The 16,230-nt window shown below is 51.0% G+C and overlaps 1 protein-coding gene across 2 annotated transcripts in view; it reads left to right on the top strand.

Moving 5' to 3' along the window:
* Positions 1-16,230, top strand: part of LOC144737620 (uncharacterized) — a 92,681-nt gene that overhangs the window by 30,425 nt on the left and 46,026 nt on the right. For both annotated transcript variants that reach the window (XM_078620385.1, XM_078620386.1), the window contains exons 5-7: positions 9,534-9,607; positions 11,046-11,085; positions 15,352-15,477. In XM_078620385.1, coding sequence (XP_078476511.1) covers positions 9,534-9,607; positions 11,046-11,085; positions 15,352-15,477 — 240 coding nt within the window. The remainder of the gene's footprint in view (positions 1-9,533; positions 9,608-11,045; positions 11,086-15,351; positions 15,478-16,230) is intronic.

Genomic DNA, 16,230 nt, shown 5'->3' with positions numbered 1-16,230 from the left:
GAGAGTGGTGAGAGTGAGGGGTGAGGGTGAGTGGTGAGGGTGAGTGGCGGTTGTGAGTGGTGATTAGTGAGTGGTGAGGGTGAGTGGTGAGCGTGAGTGGTGAATGGTGAGGGTGAGTGGTGAGCGTGAGTGGTGAGGGTGAGTGGTGAGTGGTGAGGGTGAGTAGTGAGTGGTGAGCGTGAGTGGTGGGGGTGTGTGGTGAGTGGTGAGGGTGAGTGGTGATTTGTGAGGGTGTGATTGGTGAGGATGAGTGGTGAGTAGTGAGGGTGAGTGGTGAGGGTAAGTGGTGAGGGTGAGTGGTGAGTGGTGAGGGTGAGTGGCGGTTGTGAGTGGTGATTAGTGAGGGGTGAGTGGTGATGGTGAGCGTGAGTGGTGAGTGGTGAGGGTGAGTGGTGAGGGTGAGTGGTGAGCGGTGAGGGTGAGCATTGAGGGTGAGTGGTGATTGGTGAGGGTGTGATTGATGAGGATGAGTGGTGAGTGGTGAGGGTGAGTGGTTGTTGTGAGGGTGAGTGGTGAGGGTGAGTGGTGAGAGTGAGTGGTGAGGGTGAGTGGTGAGGGTGAGTGGCGGTTGTGAGTGGTGATTAGTGAGTGGTGAGAGTGAGTGGTAATGGTGAGTGGTGAGCGTGAGTGGTGAGGATGAGTGGTGAGCGTGAGTGGTGAGGGTGAGTGGTGATTGGTGAGGGTGTGATTGTTGAGGATGAGTGGTGAGTAGTGAGGGTGAGTGGTGAGGGTGAGTGGTGAGGGTGAGTGGCGGTTGTGAGTGGTGGTATCACCACAGCAGTATGCACTGCTGTAATAATAGCAGGTACCACCACAGTCAATATGCACTGCTGTAATCATAGCAGGTACCACCACAATATGCACTGCTGTAATTATAGCAGGTTCCACCACAATATGCACTGCTGTAATCATAGCAGGTACCACCACAATATGCACTGCTGTAATCATAGCAGGTACCACCAGTCAGTATGCACAGCTGTAATCATAGCAGGTACCACCACAATATGCACTGCTGTAATCATAGCAGGTACCACCACAATATGCACTACTGTAATCATAGCAGGTACCACCACAATATGCACTACTGTAATCATAGCAGGTACCAACACAATATGCACTGCTGTAATCATAGCAGGTACCAACACAGTATGTACTGCTGTAATAATAGCAGGTACCAACACAGCAGTATGCACTGCTGTAATCATAGCAGGTACCACCAGTCAGTATGCACTGCTGTAGTGATAGCAGGTACCACCTCAGTCGGTATACACTACTGTAGTGATAGTAGATACTGCTATCGAGTTGGTAGATACTGCTATATAGAGTTAGTAGATACTAAAACAGTCAGTATATACCACTAGTCAGTCAATACTGCTACAGTCAGTATATACTACTATACAGTCAGTACATACTACCACGGTGAGTAGCTACTAGAGTCAGTAGATACTATTATAGAGTGAGTAGATACTCCTTTCGAGTTAGTAGTTACTACTATAGTCAGTGGATACTACTATAGAGTCAGCAGATACTATACAGTTAGTCGTTACGACTATATAGTCGGTAGATACTACTTCAGGCCCAGTAAATACTACTGTAGTAACGCTCACGACTCGTTCACACCGGATAGTTGGAGGCACACTGGTTTATTTAACACCACACCTTGTGACATACACACTGAGGGGGTATCGGCCCCCTCACCCGTCTATCTGAGGACACACCTCTTAGCTCACCCTAGCCTGCCTCTGAGTCCTCCACTAATGGGCTAGGGGAGGCTATCTTGGCCCGACACTGGTCAGTCGGGCCCGGTACCCAGAGTCCAGACCAGCACTGGCTCTGGCTCTGGTACCACGCCACTGGCTCGAGCCTGCGCGGTCCTGATAAGGACGGCGTACCAGGGGGAGACCAGGGCTCTATCTAGGACGTCTTCCGTCTTCTCTTCTTAGGTAACACATCACTCCCGAGCCCCCCGATACATTCCCCTTTTATACACCCCCCTCCCTGAGGGGTGGGGCCCCGGGGGATCGTAACGTCCGAAGCGCGGACGTCATAGAGGGCACCTGCCCGTGCACTGACGTAGCCCCGCCCACTGTGCTTGTTTTCCATAGGCTGCCATGCATAACGGGCTCTCTGTAACAGCCCTACATCACTCCCCCCCACATAGCATGCAGCCGTCCCGGCTGCCAACATACAAAAATTTGACAATAAAGGTGCCTTCACCCCCTGACGTGTGCCTCACTATTTTTGAACCATAACAGGAACCAGAACAAGACACAACAACAAGATGAGAAACAACCCGTCGCACCCCCCCGAATAAATACGAATTCCGTAAAAAAAACAGCTTATATACAACCAGCAGGGAACCCACCCCGCACACACAACAAACGGTGAACCCAACATATGTACATCCGAGGAGCGGGAGACACACCATCCACACAACACCCAATAAACACAACAGCTATGTACACATTTTCCGGCCTCACAACAGTTTGCGCATTTTAGTGCGCGTCCTTGCAGCGGGCCCCTCACACGGGGTAACCCCGCGTGGCGGACCATCAGGTGGCGACTGTCCGTCTTGAGGTGAGCATTCCTCTGACTCCGCGTGACCCTCGGCATCCGCAGGAGGGGTGATCGGGCGTGAGCCCGTCACTCCTGATGCTCCTGAAGGTGGCACAGCCGGCAAGGCATTAGGTGAGAGCGACGGAGACGGACCCAGCAAGTCGGCCGACCCCCCACATGTTTGGCCACGCGCGTGTGAAGTGGGGTTGTGTACCGCAGCGAAGGGTTTTAATCTGGAGGGGTGCACGAACCATCGCCGCTTCCCCCACTTGATGCGCACGCACTGCGGACGTAACACCTCCACCACTTCCACAGGGCCCCGCCACGGCCGCACCAGTTTAGAGGAGGTTGCCAGTGGCACCTGGGGGCAGTGCAACCATGCCTTGTCCCCCGGCTTCCACTGCAGCATGTGCGCTCGACTCAATCTGAGGCGCTCATTTGCCTTCTGACGGAGGTCAGAGTTTTGCATTGCAGCATCCCGTGCCTCGGTCAATTTGTCCAGATTAAATTTAACGTGGTCAGCCAGATTAGTTTTTCCCTGCGGCACAGGGATCCGCAACTGGGCACGAACAGGCGGGTCTGGTTCTCGGCCGTACATGAGGTAAAAGGGAGAAAACCCCGTAGCCGCATGGGGTGCCATCCGGTACGCCGCCAAGACCCCCTGAATTTGTAGGTCCCAATCCGTTTGCGAGTCCGAAACTTGTTGTGATAACATGGACGAGATGGTGCGATGCAAACGTTCGACCATCCCGTCAGTTTGTGGGTGATATGGGGAGGTCCGAATTTTCTTTGTGCCCAGGAGATCGCAGACTTGTCTGAGTAGTTTACCGGAAAAATTTCTGCCCTGGTCGGTCAGCAGCCTCTCTGGAGCACCTTTGTCCAGGACATAACCCTGAACAAAGGCCTCCACGATGGCTGCTGCCGACTGGTTGGCCAGAGGCCAGGCCATAGGCCAGCGTGTAAAATACTCGACACCCGTCAACAAATATCTATTCCCTCTGGGGGTGGCGGGGAATGGTCCCAAAATGTCCAGAGCGACCAGCTCGTTTATCCTGGACACTTTGATCGATTGCAAGGGCGGGTTAGACTCCCGTGCCGGCGGTTTGCGTTGTGCACATTGAGGGCACGATCCCAACAAATCCCCAACATCCCTCGTCATGCCAGGCCAGTAAAAATCAAGTTGCAGCAAGGCGAGAGTCTTTTGGGTCCCCAGGTGTAGGAGGCGCTCATGAGCGGCCCATACCACCCTACCCCGCAACCCAGTAGGGACAACCAGCCGATGTCGACGTGACTTCCCGTCCCAATGCATTAGCAGACCTTGGCACATTTCCCATGCGTCGGAAGCACCTCTTTTTCCCCCCGCCGCACCGCCAACGCGACGTCGCCACCCGAGGAGGGAGACATCCTCCATCTGGAGGCGCCCCCATTCAATGACGGGCAACCCCAACAGGGAATCTTTGCCCTGTTGTTCGATCGAATTAGGAACCCTTGCATCGTCGTCGTTGGCGGCCGCCAAGACAGGTACCGATGTGTCCCCTGGAGGCCTGCAACGTCCAGACCCCAGGAGGCATGCACACTCGGAGGTGGTTGGCAAGCGTGACAGAGCGTCCGCGTTGGTGTGGCGAACGCCCTTACGGTATGTGGTTTTGAAATCGTAATCCTGGAGGACCTCCAACCATCGGGACAATTGTCCCGATGGCTGTTGAACCCTCAGGGCGTACTGCAGTGCCGCATGATCTGTGCGGACGGTGAAATGCCGACCGTACAGATATGGGCAATTGCCAACAGTTCCCTACGGGTGACACAATACCGTTGCTCCGCTGGAGACAACACCCGACTGCCGTACGCAACCACACGTTCCACGCCGTCAACCACCTGGGAGAGCACGCCCCCAATACCCGTGTTGCTCGCATCGGTGTCGAGCAAGAACGGTTTTGAAAAATCAGGGTAAATCAGGGGAGGAGCGTTTACCAAAGCGTCCCGAAGGGAGCAAAAAGCAGCTTCCTCCTCCTGACCCCAGCAGAACCGAACCCCTTTAGATGTCAAAGCATGTAGGGGTTTGGCGATAGTCGCAAAATTAGCGACGAAGCGTCTATAATACGACGCAAACCCAATAAAACTCCTAACCTCTCCCACTGAGGTGGGAGTCGGCCAGGAGCTTACACACTGCGTTTTGGCGGGATCGGTAGAAATACCTGAGCGCCCCACGATGTGCCCCAAATAACGCACCGACTCGCGTAACAAATGGCATTTTTGGGGCTTAAATTTCAAATTAGCAGCCCGCATCTTTAGGAAAACCGCCCGCAACCTCTGGAGATGTTCCTCAAAAGTTTTGCCAAAGACAATGACGTCATCCAAATAAATCAGGCACGACTCCCATTGCAATCCAGCCAAAACCAATTCCATCAACCGCTGGAAAGTTGCCGGCGCTGAGTGTAAGCCCATCGGCAACCGGTTGAATTGAAACAGGCCGTGCGGAGTACGGAAAGCAGTTTTAGGCTTTGAATCATCGTCCAGAGGAAGCTGCCAGAATCCCGAAAGTAAGTCCAATGTGGAGAAGAATCGCGCTCCCGCCAAGGCGTCAAGCGATTCGTCCATCCGTGGGAGCGGGTATGCGTCGGCAACCGTAATTTTATTAAGGCGCCGAAAGTCAACGCAAAACCGCAACGAACCGTCCTGCTTCTTAACCAGGACGATCGGCGCTCCCCAAGGGCTGTTGGAGGGAGAAATGATGTCGGCGGCTAGCATGTCATCAACAGCCGATTTGACATGGTCCTTTTCGGCGGGACTCAACCGAAAAGGATTCTGGCGTATTGGCGTGCTGTCACCCGTATCAATGTGGTGACGCAGCAGATGAGTGCAGCCCAAATCGTATTTATCCCGACTGAAAACGTCGGAAAATTCCCGCAGTAGTGTCTTAAGACGTTGGCGCTCTAAATTTGAGAGGTCCGTCGATCCCGCGCAAAGCGCCTCGAGCCACCCTTCATCGCTGTCCGAATGTGGCCGCGGTGCAGGGACAGCGCCGACATGACTCGCGACGGGTTCCTCACAGGGCACCGGCGTTGCGTGAGCAAGCACGGTCCCCTGTGGGACCACCACCGTCTGCGAGCCGACATTGAGGACCGCGATGAAGGGTTCTCCTTCCCCTCTCACTATGGTCTGGGCCGGGAGTAAATTAGGTCCACTGACCCCGGCCCTAGACGGTCCCAACAGAACCCCTTGAGCCCCAATGCCCTTAGCGAAGGGCTGCCGAAGTTTCAAGGGGATCAACATTTGCGCCCCCGGAGGAACGCGCACCGTTCTATCTACGAACGCCGGCACCGTCGCGCACGCCGTCCGGCTCGTAGCGGGGGATGGCAGAAACGCCATGCGTCGGCCCGATGGGAGCTCAATGCATCCCTGGTCGATTAATATCCTAATCGGCATTTTGGCCAGGAAGTCCGTCCCCAGCAGGCACGGAACCGCCAGCGAGGAGGAAACAAAAATCGGCCCAGATAATTTAATATCCCCGACACAAATCTGGGCTCGAATTTGTCCGATGATGCCAAGTGAACCCCCGTTAGCAGCAAAGAATGGTACATTAACAGGCATCAAAGGACGGCTCTGGGCAGGGAGAATGTTATAAATCAACTCCGAAATAATGGTCGCCGATGCCCCTGTATCGACCAGGATGCGCACCTCGACCCCATCGATGTGACCCACAACGGCCGACGACCCCGACGACGCGGCTACAACCCGATGGGCCAACACGGACCACTGGCTGGGTTCAATGTGAGTACCCAGAGCGGTGCGTGTTGGTGCCATGGTACGCGATATTGGCCCCCCCTTCGCTGCGGTGTTTGAGTGTGTGACGGGCGTGTGCGTGGGCCAAACATGAGGGGTGCCGCGACTCGCCGGATTATGATGGTGGAGCTTGTGACGAGGGCCGGCGTCCCGTTGAGGTGTCGTCCCGCGCTGCCGAGGAGAGCGGCACCCCGAGGCGACGTGGCCCTGGATGCCGCAGTTATAACAGCGTGGAAGCGCTGGTGGCGACGATGGATGTTGTAGATGGCTTGAACCGGCCCGGTCCTCCCACGCTCCCGCTCCGTGCTGCCGTCGATGGTTGATGGCGCAAACCTCTTCCGCCGGGAGGGTGGCCGCAGCGACGGCGCGCCCGCTCGCCGCCTTGCTGGCCTTCCGTCGTTGAGAGGACAGGTTTGCGTGGAGGAGACGGGCCGCTTGGAGGGAGCACATTTCTGCATCGTCCTGTGCGACAATGACGATGTCTAAGTCGTCCGCCAGCAAAAGTATCTTTTCTGTCACCATGGCGTCGATCCCCTCGTCGTCCATTCGTGGAAAGGCCTCCTTTGCCAGCGCCAGGAGGCTTGTACGGTACGCCAGGGGCGACTCCTTCGTCCCCCGCTGGCGATCGTAAAAGAGTTGACGACAGTCCGATGGTGGCCCATACACAGCGGACAGCACTTGCATCGCCTTCCGCAGCGTGGAACGCCTCTCCTTCGTTGCCGATGTTAGTGTGGCGAGGGCGTCGCTGTCGAGGAGTGCTGGCAGTGCTCGGAGAGCCTCGGCGTCTGTCCACTGTGCCATCTCCTGGTGAGCGAGGAAGCGCCGCTGGAAGCCGCCCCAGTCGCCCTCCTCGCCCACAAATTCCTTGAGCGGAGGCAGTCGCTGATGTAAGGCAGCGGCTGCAGAGGACGATCGCGCTCCCTCGTCTCCCTCACTCGACTCAGCGTCGGCCCGAAGCAGCGATGGCATCGCCGGTCGCACCCGTGGTGACGCGGCAGGTACTGTACTCCCGCCGTTGGACGCGATGCTTAGAGCGGCCACGCCCTCAACAGCAGCTGCGGCGATGGCGGGAGTTTCGAAATGTTGCTCCGTTGAAATGGCGGGAAGGCGCTGTGGTCGTTGGCTGCTGTCGCCCCGTGGCGGTCCCGCAGCCCCCAGCCGCGTGATGTTGTCGAGCATGGCGGCTGCGGCGTACAGCAGCTCGGCCAGCTTCGCGTGCGCCTGCCTCAGCCCCTCCGTCGACGGCTCCCCTTCCTCCAGCTGCTGTGGCGTGGATGCACCCAGCCCCGGCTGCTCGATGGCATCTTCAGCCGTCTCGGGCTCTCCAACTGCAGCGGTGTCCTCCGCCCCTGGTACTCCGACTCGAGTCGTCCGGCGTGTATCCATGTTCGTACTTTGTTTCACTTCTGACGCCAGATGTAGTAACGCTCACGACTCGTTCACACCGGATAGTTGGAGGCACACTGGTTTATTTAACACCACACCTTGTGACATACACACTGAGGGGGTATCGGCCCCCTCACCCGTCTATCTGAGGACACACCTCTTAGCTCACCCTAGCCTGCCTCTGAGTCCTCCACTAATGGGCTAGGGGAGGCTATCTTGGCCCGACACTGGTCAGTCGGGCCCGGTACCCAGAGTCCAGACCAGCACTGGCTCTGGCTCTGGTACCACGCCACTGGCTCGAGCCTGCGCGGTCCTGATAAGGACGGCGTACCAGGGGGAGACCAGGGCTCTATCTAGGACGTCTTCCGTCTTCTCTTCTTAGGTAACACATCACTCCCGAGCCCCCCGATACATTCCCCTTTTATACACCCCCCTCCCTGAGGGGTGGGGCCCCGGGGGATCGTAACGTCCGAAGCGCGGACGTCGTAGAGGGCACCTGCCCGTGCACTGACGTAGCCCCGCCCACTGTGCTTGTTTACCATAGGCTGCCATGCATAACGGGCTCTCTGTAACAGCCCTACACTACTATAGTCAGTAGTTACTACAGTCACTAAATACTACTACACAGTCAGTAGCTACTACTGGCTCAGTAGATACTACGGTACAGTCAGTAGATACTAATACAGAGTCAATAGATACTACTTCCTCTGTTGTATGTGTAATAAAAGACTCGGACGCTTCTCTCTGTCCTGTGTCCTTTATTTGGGTTCGATCTCTTTTCCCTCACGGTACTCCCCTATATACTCTCCACTCTGCAGCCCCAGGCTGCTGTCGCTCACGTAGCCCAAACTCCCTCCTAGCAGCCCCGCCGCTGTCACGTCGTGCAGACCCCTGCTGCCGACTCCTCCCTTGCAGACTCGCTGCTCTCCGCAGCCTCCTCGCTGCTCCTCCTGCCCCGGGGTCGGTCACCGTTGGCCGACGGTGCCCGATCCTCGTGGCTCGGGTGTGTGGCGACCTCGCCACTCTCTCTCACCCTTCGCCCTGCGTGGCCTCTCACTTTTCCCAGTCCCCGATCACTCCCGACTGCTTCTGGTTACCCCCCTTATAGACCCTTCCCCTCTCCCCCACGTGACGTAACTCCTCCCCCCATGACGTCACTTCCGGGAGGTCGTTTACGCCCGTATTACATATGTAAGGTGTGTAGGTATATATACCTACGAGGGGTAAAGATATTTTTTGAGGGGGGGGGGGGGGGCACAATTTTCGGAAACCTTTTACATCAACTATTTACCCCACACTTTCTACAACTTTTTGGACTTGTGCAAGCCTCATATATTTGTTGGTATAGAAATGTACAAACGGCCCACCGGGCTTTGACAATACCTTAGTATCTGTGTATATATGTGTAAGGTTTTTAAGAAATATATTTTTCACCCGGGCAAAGCCGGGTACTTCCGCTAGTTTGCTATAAATGTCCACGTGATGATGGTGATAGCCAGGTCGCGTCTGAACAACTGTTACATAACTCAGTGGGCCTTACCCCGTACAATTTTTGTTCGTGTTTAGTTTATAATTTAACTTCACCAAACTGCACCGACCAGTGTGGTGAAGTATGGTCTGGGATGGCAAGGGCAGTGTTTCAGAAATCTGTATGTATACTGAAGGAATCCGATGAGCTATGAAGCTGTTCTTCACAGATGTCCAGTAGGGGCACGGGGTCTGAACGTCAGAACAACAAGTTTAGTGTTAAGTTTGAATGTATCTCCTTCAGTAAATATTCTGAATATGAACAAGAATGTCTCCTTCAGTGTCTCGGAATGCAGGAGCCGCAATCCATTGACACTGCCATCACGTCAGGCTCGGGTGCGAGGACAGGGACGAGGTGAAGTTAGAGTGGAGTGACGGTTTTTGATGGCAGAGTGGAGTGATGGTGTTTGATATCAGAGTGGCGTGATGGTGTTTAATGGCAGAGTGGAGTGACGGTGTTTGATATCAGAGTGGAGTGACGGTGTTTAATGGCAGAGTGGAGTGACGGTGTTTGATGGCAGAGTGGAGTGACGGTGTTTGATGGCAGCGTAAAGTGGCATCTGCTTCACAGTGGACATTAAAGGTTATCTGACGTCATTTGGACCCTGACGTTGATCGCATCAGCATCCAAATGTCACAATTCTCGCAGGCTAATCTCCCGGATCATTCTTTACCGTGAAACGATGCTAGTCTCCACAGTTATTCCCTGGCTAAACGTTAAATATTCACTCGATCAAACCTTCATCTTGGTTGAGCAAATACAACCTGGAGAAAAATCTGATCTCGGATTCCCATTTGGTCTACGGATGAAATACTCCTTTGATTGAAGCGACTAATTGACTCTCGATTTGAAGCTTTCGTGACTGCAAGGATTCATACTCTTTGGTTTTTTCGGTAAAGTCACGTAGGTTAAAAAAGAAAACAAATAAATTAAATCTCGACGTGATTTAATTTATTCAATACAGTACACAAAAACCGTGATCTGATCCCATACGCAAAGGACGCCATTCCTGAATTACAGTACTTCGGTGTTTACAGATTAAGTTGTACCTGTGGTGACTGCTATATCGGGGAAACGAAACGACACATTGCTGACCGCATTCGCGAGCACAAGTCGGATTTGAAACATGTTAAGACGAATTCGTCGGCCATGGCTGACCACTGTTAAAATACTGCTGGCTCGCATGAAATTGTGTTCTCAGATACCAAGGTACTTTGCAAACCTCCTGGATACTACCAAAGATTTGTCCATGAGGCCATCCAGATATACAAACACAGACATAACTTCAACCGAGATGTTGGATTCAGATTGAGCAATCATTGGAAAGATGTAATTAACCAAGTTAAACTTTAGTTACCGTGCAGTTTACTGATAGACAGCCAGTTTAGATTTATCTTCTTAAACATATCCATATTACCAGTCGGTTACCCCCAGCTCCACGCACCACCATCAACATCACCACACGTTGCTTATCATATTTAACTTCTTTTTTACTTTAGTTACCTGCTTTGAATTTTACCTACCCAAAAGCATAACAAAAGGTGGCTTAATCCTAGCTTACTTATCTACTTCTGCCATCTACATTACAAAGGCTCAGTTCCAGCAGCAGTACTGACCATCTCACAACTCCTCTCCCGCGGCCCATCCTGACTCCTCCCCCCTTAACCAGTATATATAAGGTCGTGCCTCTTGGGACTTCTCTTCACTTGATTAACCTACGTGACTTTACTGAAAAAAAACAAAGAGTATAATTGCCAGCGCGACGCTAACATGGTCTGATTTGGTGCGGCAGGACGGCTGGAATTGGGAGGACCAGCCAATCTTTGGCAAAGGTGAGATTGGATGGGTCACAATGGGACGGCATGAGTCTCCAGATCACACTTCATGTGGCCGGTGCCGGATGAAGCTAGTGTGGGGCGTGTAGCATGTGTTATAAAGGGCCCCGAAATAAAGAAATAAACACGTAAATATTAAAACACGAATTTTTTACTTGCATAGTAATTTTATTGTATTTTTTCATTTGCTATATAGCCAGATAATGCAATAAATCGCTAACCTTAAACACCCAGTCGTTCATAAAAGTTGAAGGCGGTATAGTACTATAGTAATAGAGCAAGTGCAGAATCACTGAACCAGAATTGATAGCTTAAAATCATTTAGCACGGGGCCCTTGAAAGTGCGGGGCCCATAGCATATGCTACTTGTGTTTTTAGGATAATCCGGCACTGTATGTGGCGCTGATTGACAGGGACCTCTCCTATTGTTATTTGCATGCTTAACGGAGATTTAACATGTTTTTGTTTACGTGACGCACCTTAATAATTTGCTGTGTTGGAGTGGAGGTGAGTTTACGACAACATTTACGCGATCTGATAAAAAAAACCGTGATGACGCTGAATGGAGATATTTGTTCTCTCTCTTTGTATGTGTTCGTCTCTGACTCGTATAAACCCCTTTGCCATGTCCGAGATGTTTGCAAGTTGCAGGGTAGGTGGGTGGTGTCCTGTTGACCCCTGAATTTCGGAACGCTCAAGTGGTTCTCAGCATTACTTTTATTTAGAGAGAATTGTAGTCGCAGTAGCGTCATTGCGCTTCAAAGACGTATCTCGCCGCAGAGAACCCTAGTGACACACCCACCGGTAACTGATGCCACAAACTTTGCTAAGCAACCCCAGTGGGCGCCTCGGTGCCGATAAAATTATTTAATTATATTTTTTCTTCCGATTCTGTTCTGAACACGTACACGTCATCGGAATGAAATCAGAAGAAACATCTGATGACGTAATCATACGTTATCGGTATGGGAAAACGTTAACGTCTCTTTATTCTGTCAGTTTATATCCGCGCCTGCCTTTTTTTATCCTGGTATTATTCTTCGTCTTCCTTTCTTTCTCATGCATCTCTCTTCGCGCTTCTCAGTCTCACTCCATGTGCATTCGTGTTCACGTGTGTGGTTTTTCATCATGTATTTTCAGTTGTCTGTCACTATACTCTTTGGTTTTTTTGGTAAAGTCACGTAGGTAGAAAAAATAATAGATCACGACGTTTCGCTTGCAACACAAGCAACCGTTAACAAACACAGCAGGAGGACTGCTGACGTAGGAGAAAGAGCTGCTGCAACAAGAGTTTATATAGGATTTTGGTGGGCCCAACCCAAGGGTAAGTGGGCGAAGCTAGAGAAGGAATTTGTACGTAAAAGTAAATGTGAGAGATTAGCATGTCAATTGTGAGACAGCTCATTCACCAGAGGTGTGCTAATGAGAAGATTAGCATGTCAATGTCAGAGAGCTGGGCAACAAGAACAAAAAAACCCCTAAGAGCAAGAGGTACACATGGTGAGAGGGAGACACAAAGAGAGAGTGACACAAAGAGTCGGAAATAACAGCTGAAATAGGCAGGTAGGGTAGAAACATCACAGTCAGTTAAGACTTTACCTGGTTAATAACGTCCTTCCAATGATTGCTCAGTTTGTACCCATCTTCTCGGTTGAAGTTGTGTCTGTGTTTATATATTTGGATGGCTTCATGAACAAATATCTGATGATAGCCGGTGGGTTTGCAGAATACCTTCGTCTTGGAAAAATCAATTTCGTGTGAGCCCACAGCGTTAAAGCAATGATCAGCGACGCCAGAGGTATTGGTTAAAAAGCTCTATCTACCGATGGCTCCCGCCACATCTGAGGTCCAGTCCGTGTCCCTCACTACTAACACCGAGTGCGTTTCCCTCATTTACATCTATCGCCCTCCAGATAGCAGCATCACTACCTTCTTAAACGAGCTTTCCGAATTTCTTTACCTCATTCCTATCCCACCTCACAGGCTCGTACTTACTGGAGAATTTAATTGCCCTGGCAATACCCCAGCCTCCATTGATAACCACCTCGAGTCAACCTGGTTCTGCCATAATCTGGTCATCACCAACTCAGGCCCCACCAGAGCTTCCTCAACAAATGTTGAGAGCATGCTCGACCTGGTTCTGGAACCTGACCTGGATCGTCGCATCTCTGCACTGGGAGTTTTCCAAACTGGTTTCTCCGACAACCACTTTTTCCTATTTTCCCTTTAAATTCCCTAAGCCAATCGCCATTAAAACCACCCGCCACTCCCGTAATTTCAAGGGTATCAAGTTTTCCACTCTACATCACCTCCTCGCAAATTCGCCTTCATTGTTATCCCCATCATCCGATCCAACTCTCAAGCTAGAAGCTGACCTGAGGGTGGCGCTGGACAAGCTGGCACCATTCAACCCACAAACCACTAGGCAGCTTTCCCATGACACTCGGTGGCTCTCAAGAGACGCCATCCCTTGCTAAGCGAATCAGGAGGTGCCTTGAAAGGATCGCATCCCGAAGTGGTCTTCCTGCTGATCGAGCTGCCTATAGAGCTGCCTGCAGGAAAACCAACGAACTTATCCTTGCCTCACGTTCTTCCTACATTGAAGAACGCATCAAAACAGCTACCGGAAAACCATGCATCCTTTGTCGGGAACGCCATACCTCTGCACATTCGCAGCATCACCTCAATCGTCTCCGTCAAGAGACACTTAAAAACTCACCTCTACAACCACGCTTTCGAGTGACTCTGAGCTTGTCTCTGCGCCTCTGAGTTGCGGCCATTACGTCCGCAAATTTGCACACGTTATGAATTGCAATATAATTATTATTATGATAAGCCCACTTCGTTGAGCTATCATTTGTGATAGCCAGGTCGCTTCTGAAAAAAGGCTATAAAGTTCAGTGGGCCTTACCTTGGTAAAATAATAGTTTAGGTTTAGTTTCTTTTTTTCAATGGGTCTCTGTGGGTCTCTGTGGGGTCTCTCGTTCTCTGAGTCTGGGTCTCTATGGTTCTATATCCGTCTCTATGAATGTAGAATCAACATCCCGTGCCTGGAGAACTTGGCTCCTGCTATAAATTTCCACACGATGATGATGATGATAAGCCACCTCGTTGAGCAATCATTTGTGAACTCAAACACGTACACCAGACTATCAAGGCGAATGGATATTCTCACTACACAATCCACAAAGCCATCACCCCAACCGTGAGGAAGGAACCATCTGAAGATCCAATAAAAAACATTTCCTTTGCTTACATAGCAGGGATAACCAAAAAGATTTCCTAAATCTTGAACAAACACAAGATCCAGGTCCGATTTAACACATTGCATAAAATTCGTGACCTGATCCCATCTGTGAAGGACAAGATTCCTGACATTCAATATCCCAGCATCTACAAACTTAGCTGTATCTGCGGCAGCAGTTACATTAGGGAAACCAAACGACATGTCTCAGACCATGTTCGTGAACATAAGGCAGATCTGAAACACGGCAGGACCAATACTTCTGCCTTGGCTAATCATTACTTTAATGCGGCTGGCTCACGTGAAATGTATTTCTCTAAGACGATGGTACTTTGTAAACTGACTGGCTATCAACAAAGATTTGTTCACGAAGCCATCCATATATAAAGACACAGACACAATTTCAACCGAGACAACGGTTTTAAACTCAGCAATCATTGTAAAGATGTCATCAACCACTTTGGATCATGACTTGATTTGTGTTTTCTTGTCCACCTCCAACGTCAGCAGTGTGGGTGTGTGGAGCGAGGTGCAATGCTTTGATTGGTGTAGACCGACTGCCGGTGTCGGAGCCCTCTCACACGTTAACATTAGCTGCCCCGCCCATCTCTAACCTCTATAAACAGCTCTTTGATTGGTGTAGACTTACTGCCGGTGTTGGAGCCCTCTCATACATTAACATTAGCTGCCCCGCCCATCCCTAAACCTTTATAAACAGCTTTCCTTCAGAGGCTAACCTCCCTATTCCTAATGTGTTGCGATCGAAACGTCTTGATATTTGTATTATTTTTTTTTCATTTTTTTTTCATTTTTTCATTCTATTGTCATTATCTTTTTCTACGTGACTTTACTGAAAGAACCATAGAATAACAATCATTTGTGATGGCAAGGTCGCTTCTGAAAAAGAGCTACAGCTAAGTGGGCCTTATACCTGGTACAATAAATATAAAAAATAGTTTATAGTTTACGTGATATTTTGCAACTGATTATTTCACTATTTCCCCTTTGTGTCTGTGCAGCAGCCGCCACTGCCTCTGACCATCCGCACACCACTGTACCAGCAGGTCGTGCGACCCGCGTCTTTTGCCCCCGCCGGCTACCAAAAGACATTCAGTGACTACCCAAACTACGAGGAAGTCGCTTTGGTAACGACGACTGCCGTCACTAGCAGTGTCGAAGGTCATGCTTTTTACGCGTGACCTTCACAGTTAGAGCACCAGATACACAATACAAAACACAAATTTAAATAACAATAATAATAAAACATACGTATGCCGATGTGATGTGAGTAGGCATCAGCTCACGTAGCCACAGAACCACATGACACAGTGGCTAGGAGATGTTAACTAACCTTGCCTGATATACAAGAGGTCATGGGTTCGATCCCGACCCCGACGCCTGTTATATATTTGGAGTTTGCATGTTCTCTCCATGGTCATGTGGATTTTTATCTGGGTCCTCCGGCGTTTTCCCTCCATTTATAACCAACAACACGCATTTATTGGTATTTGGTTGCTGCTATACATTTCCACGTGATAAGCCACTTCGTTGAGCTATCATTTGTGATGGCCAGTTTTTGCCAACGGGGCCTCGGTAACCTTGAGCCTTGCTTCCCCTTGCTTCCCCTGGCCTACGGCTACTGCTGCATCAATGTGCGTCGCGGTTGTTTCTGATGTACTTATCCTGGGCACGTCAACTTTTACTCGGGGGGCACCGCGCTGGTTAGGAGATGTTCATTACCTTGCCTGGTGTACAGATTGGTCGTGGATTCGACCCCTATCCGCTACTTTGTACTCATATCGTGCTTGCGTATTGTGTGTTTAGCAATTTTTGTAACGTTCTGACCCCCCTGTGACCATGCTGGACATCTGTGAAAAGGAGCTTAATGGCTCATCGCA

Source organism: Lampetra planeri, chromosome 72 (assembly GCF_965212315.1).
Source record: "Lampetra planeri chromosome 72, kcLamPlan1.2.h2, whole genome shotgun sequence".
Classification (NCBI taxonomy): Eukaryota; Metazoa; Chordata; class Hyperoartia; order Petromyzontiformes; family Petromyzontidae; genus Lampetra; species Lampetra planeri.
The sequence above is the reverse complement of the archived record's forward strand: the minus strand, read 5'-3'. Positions and strand labels throughout refer to the sequence as shown.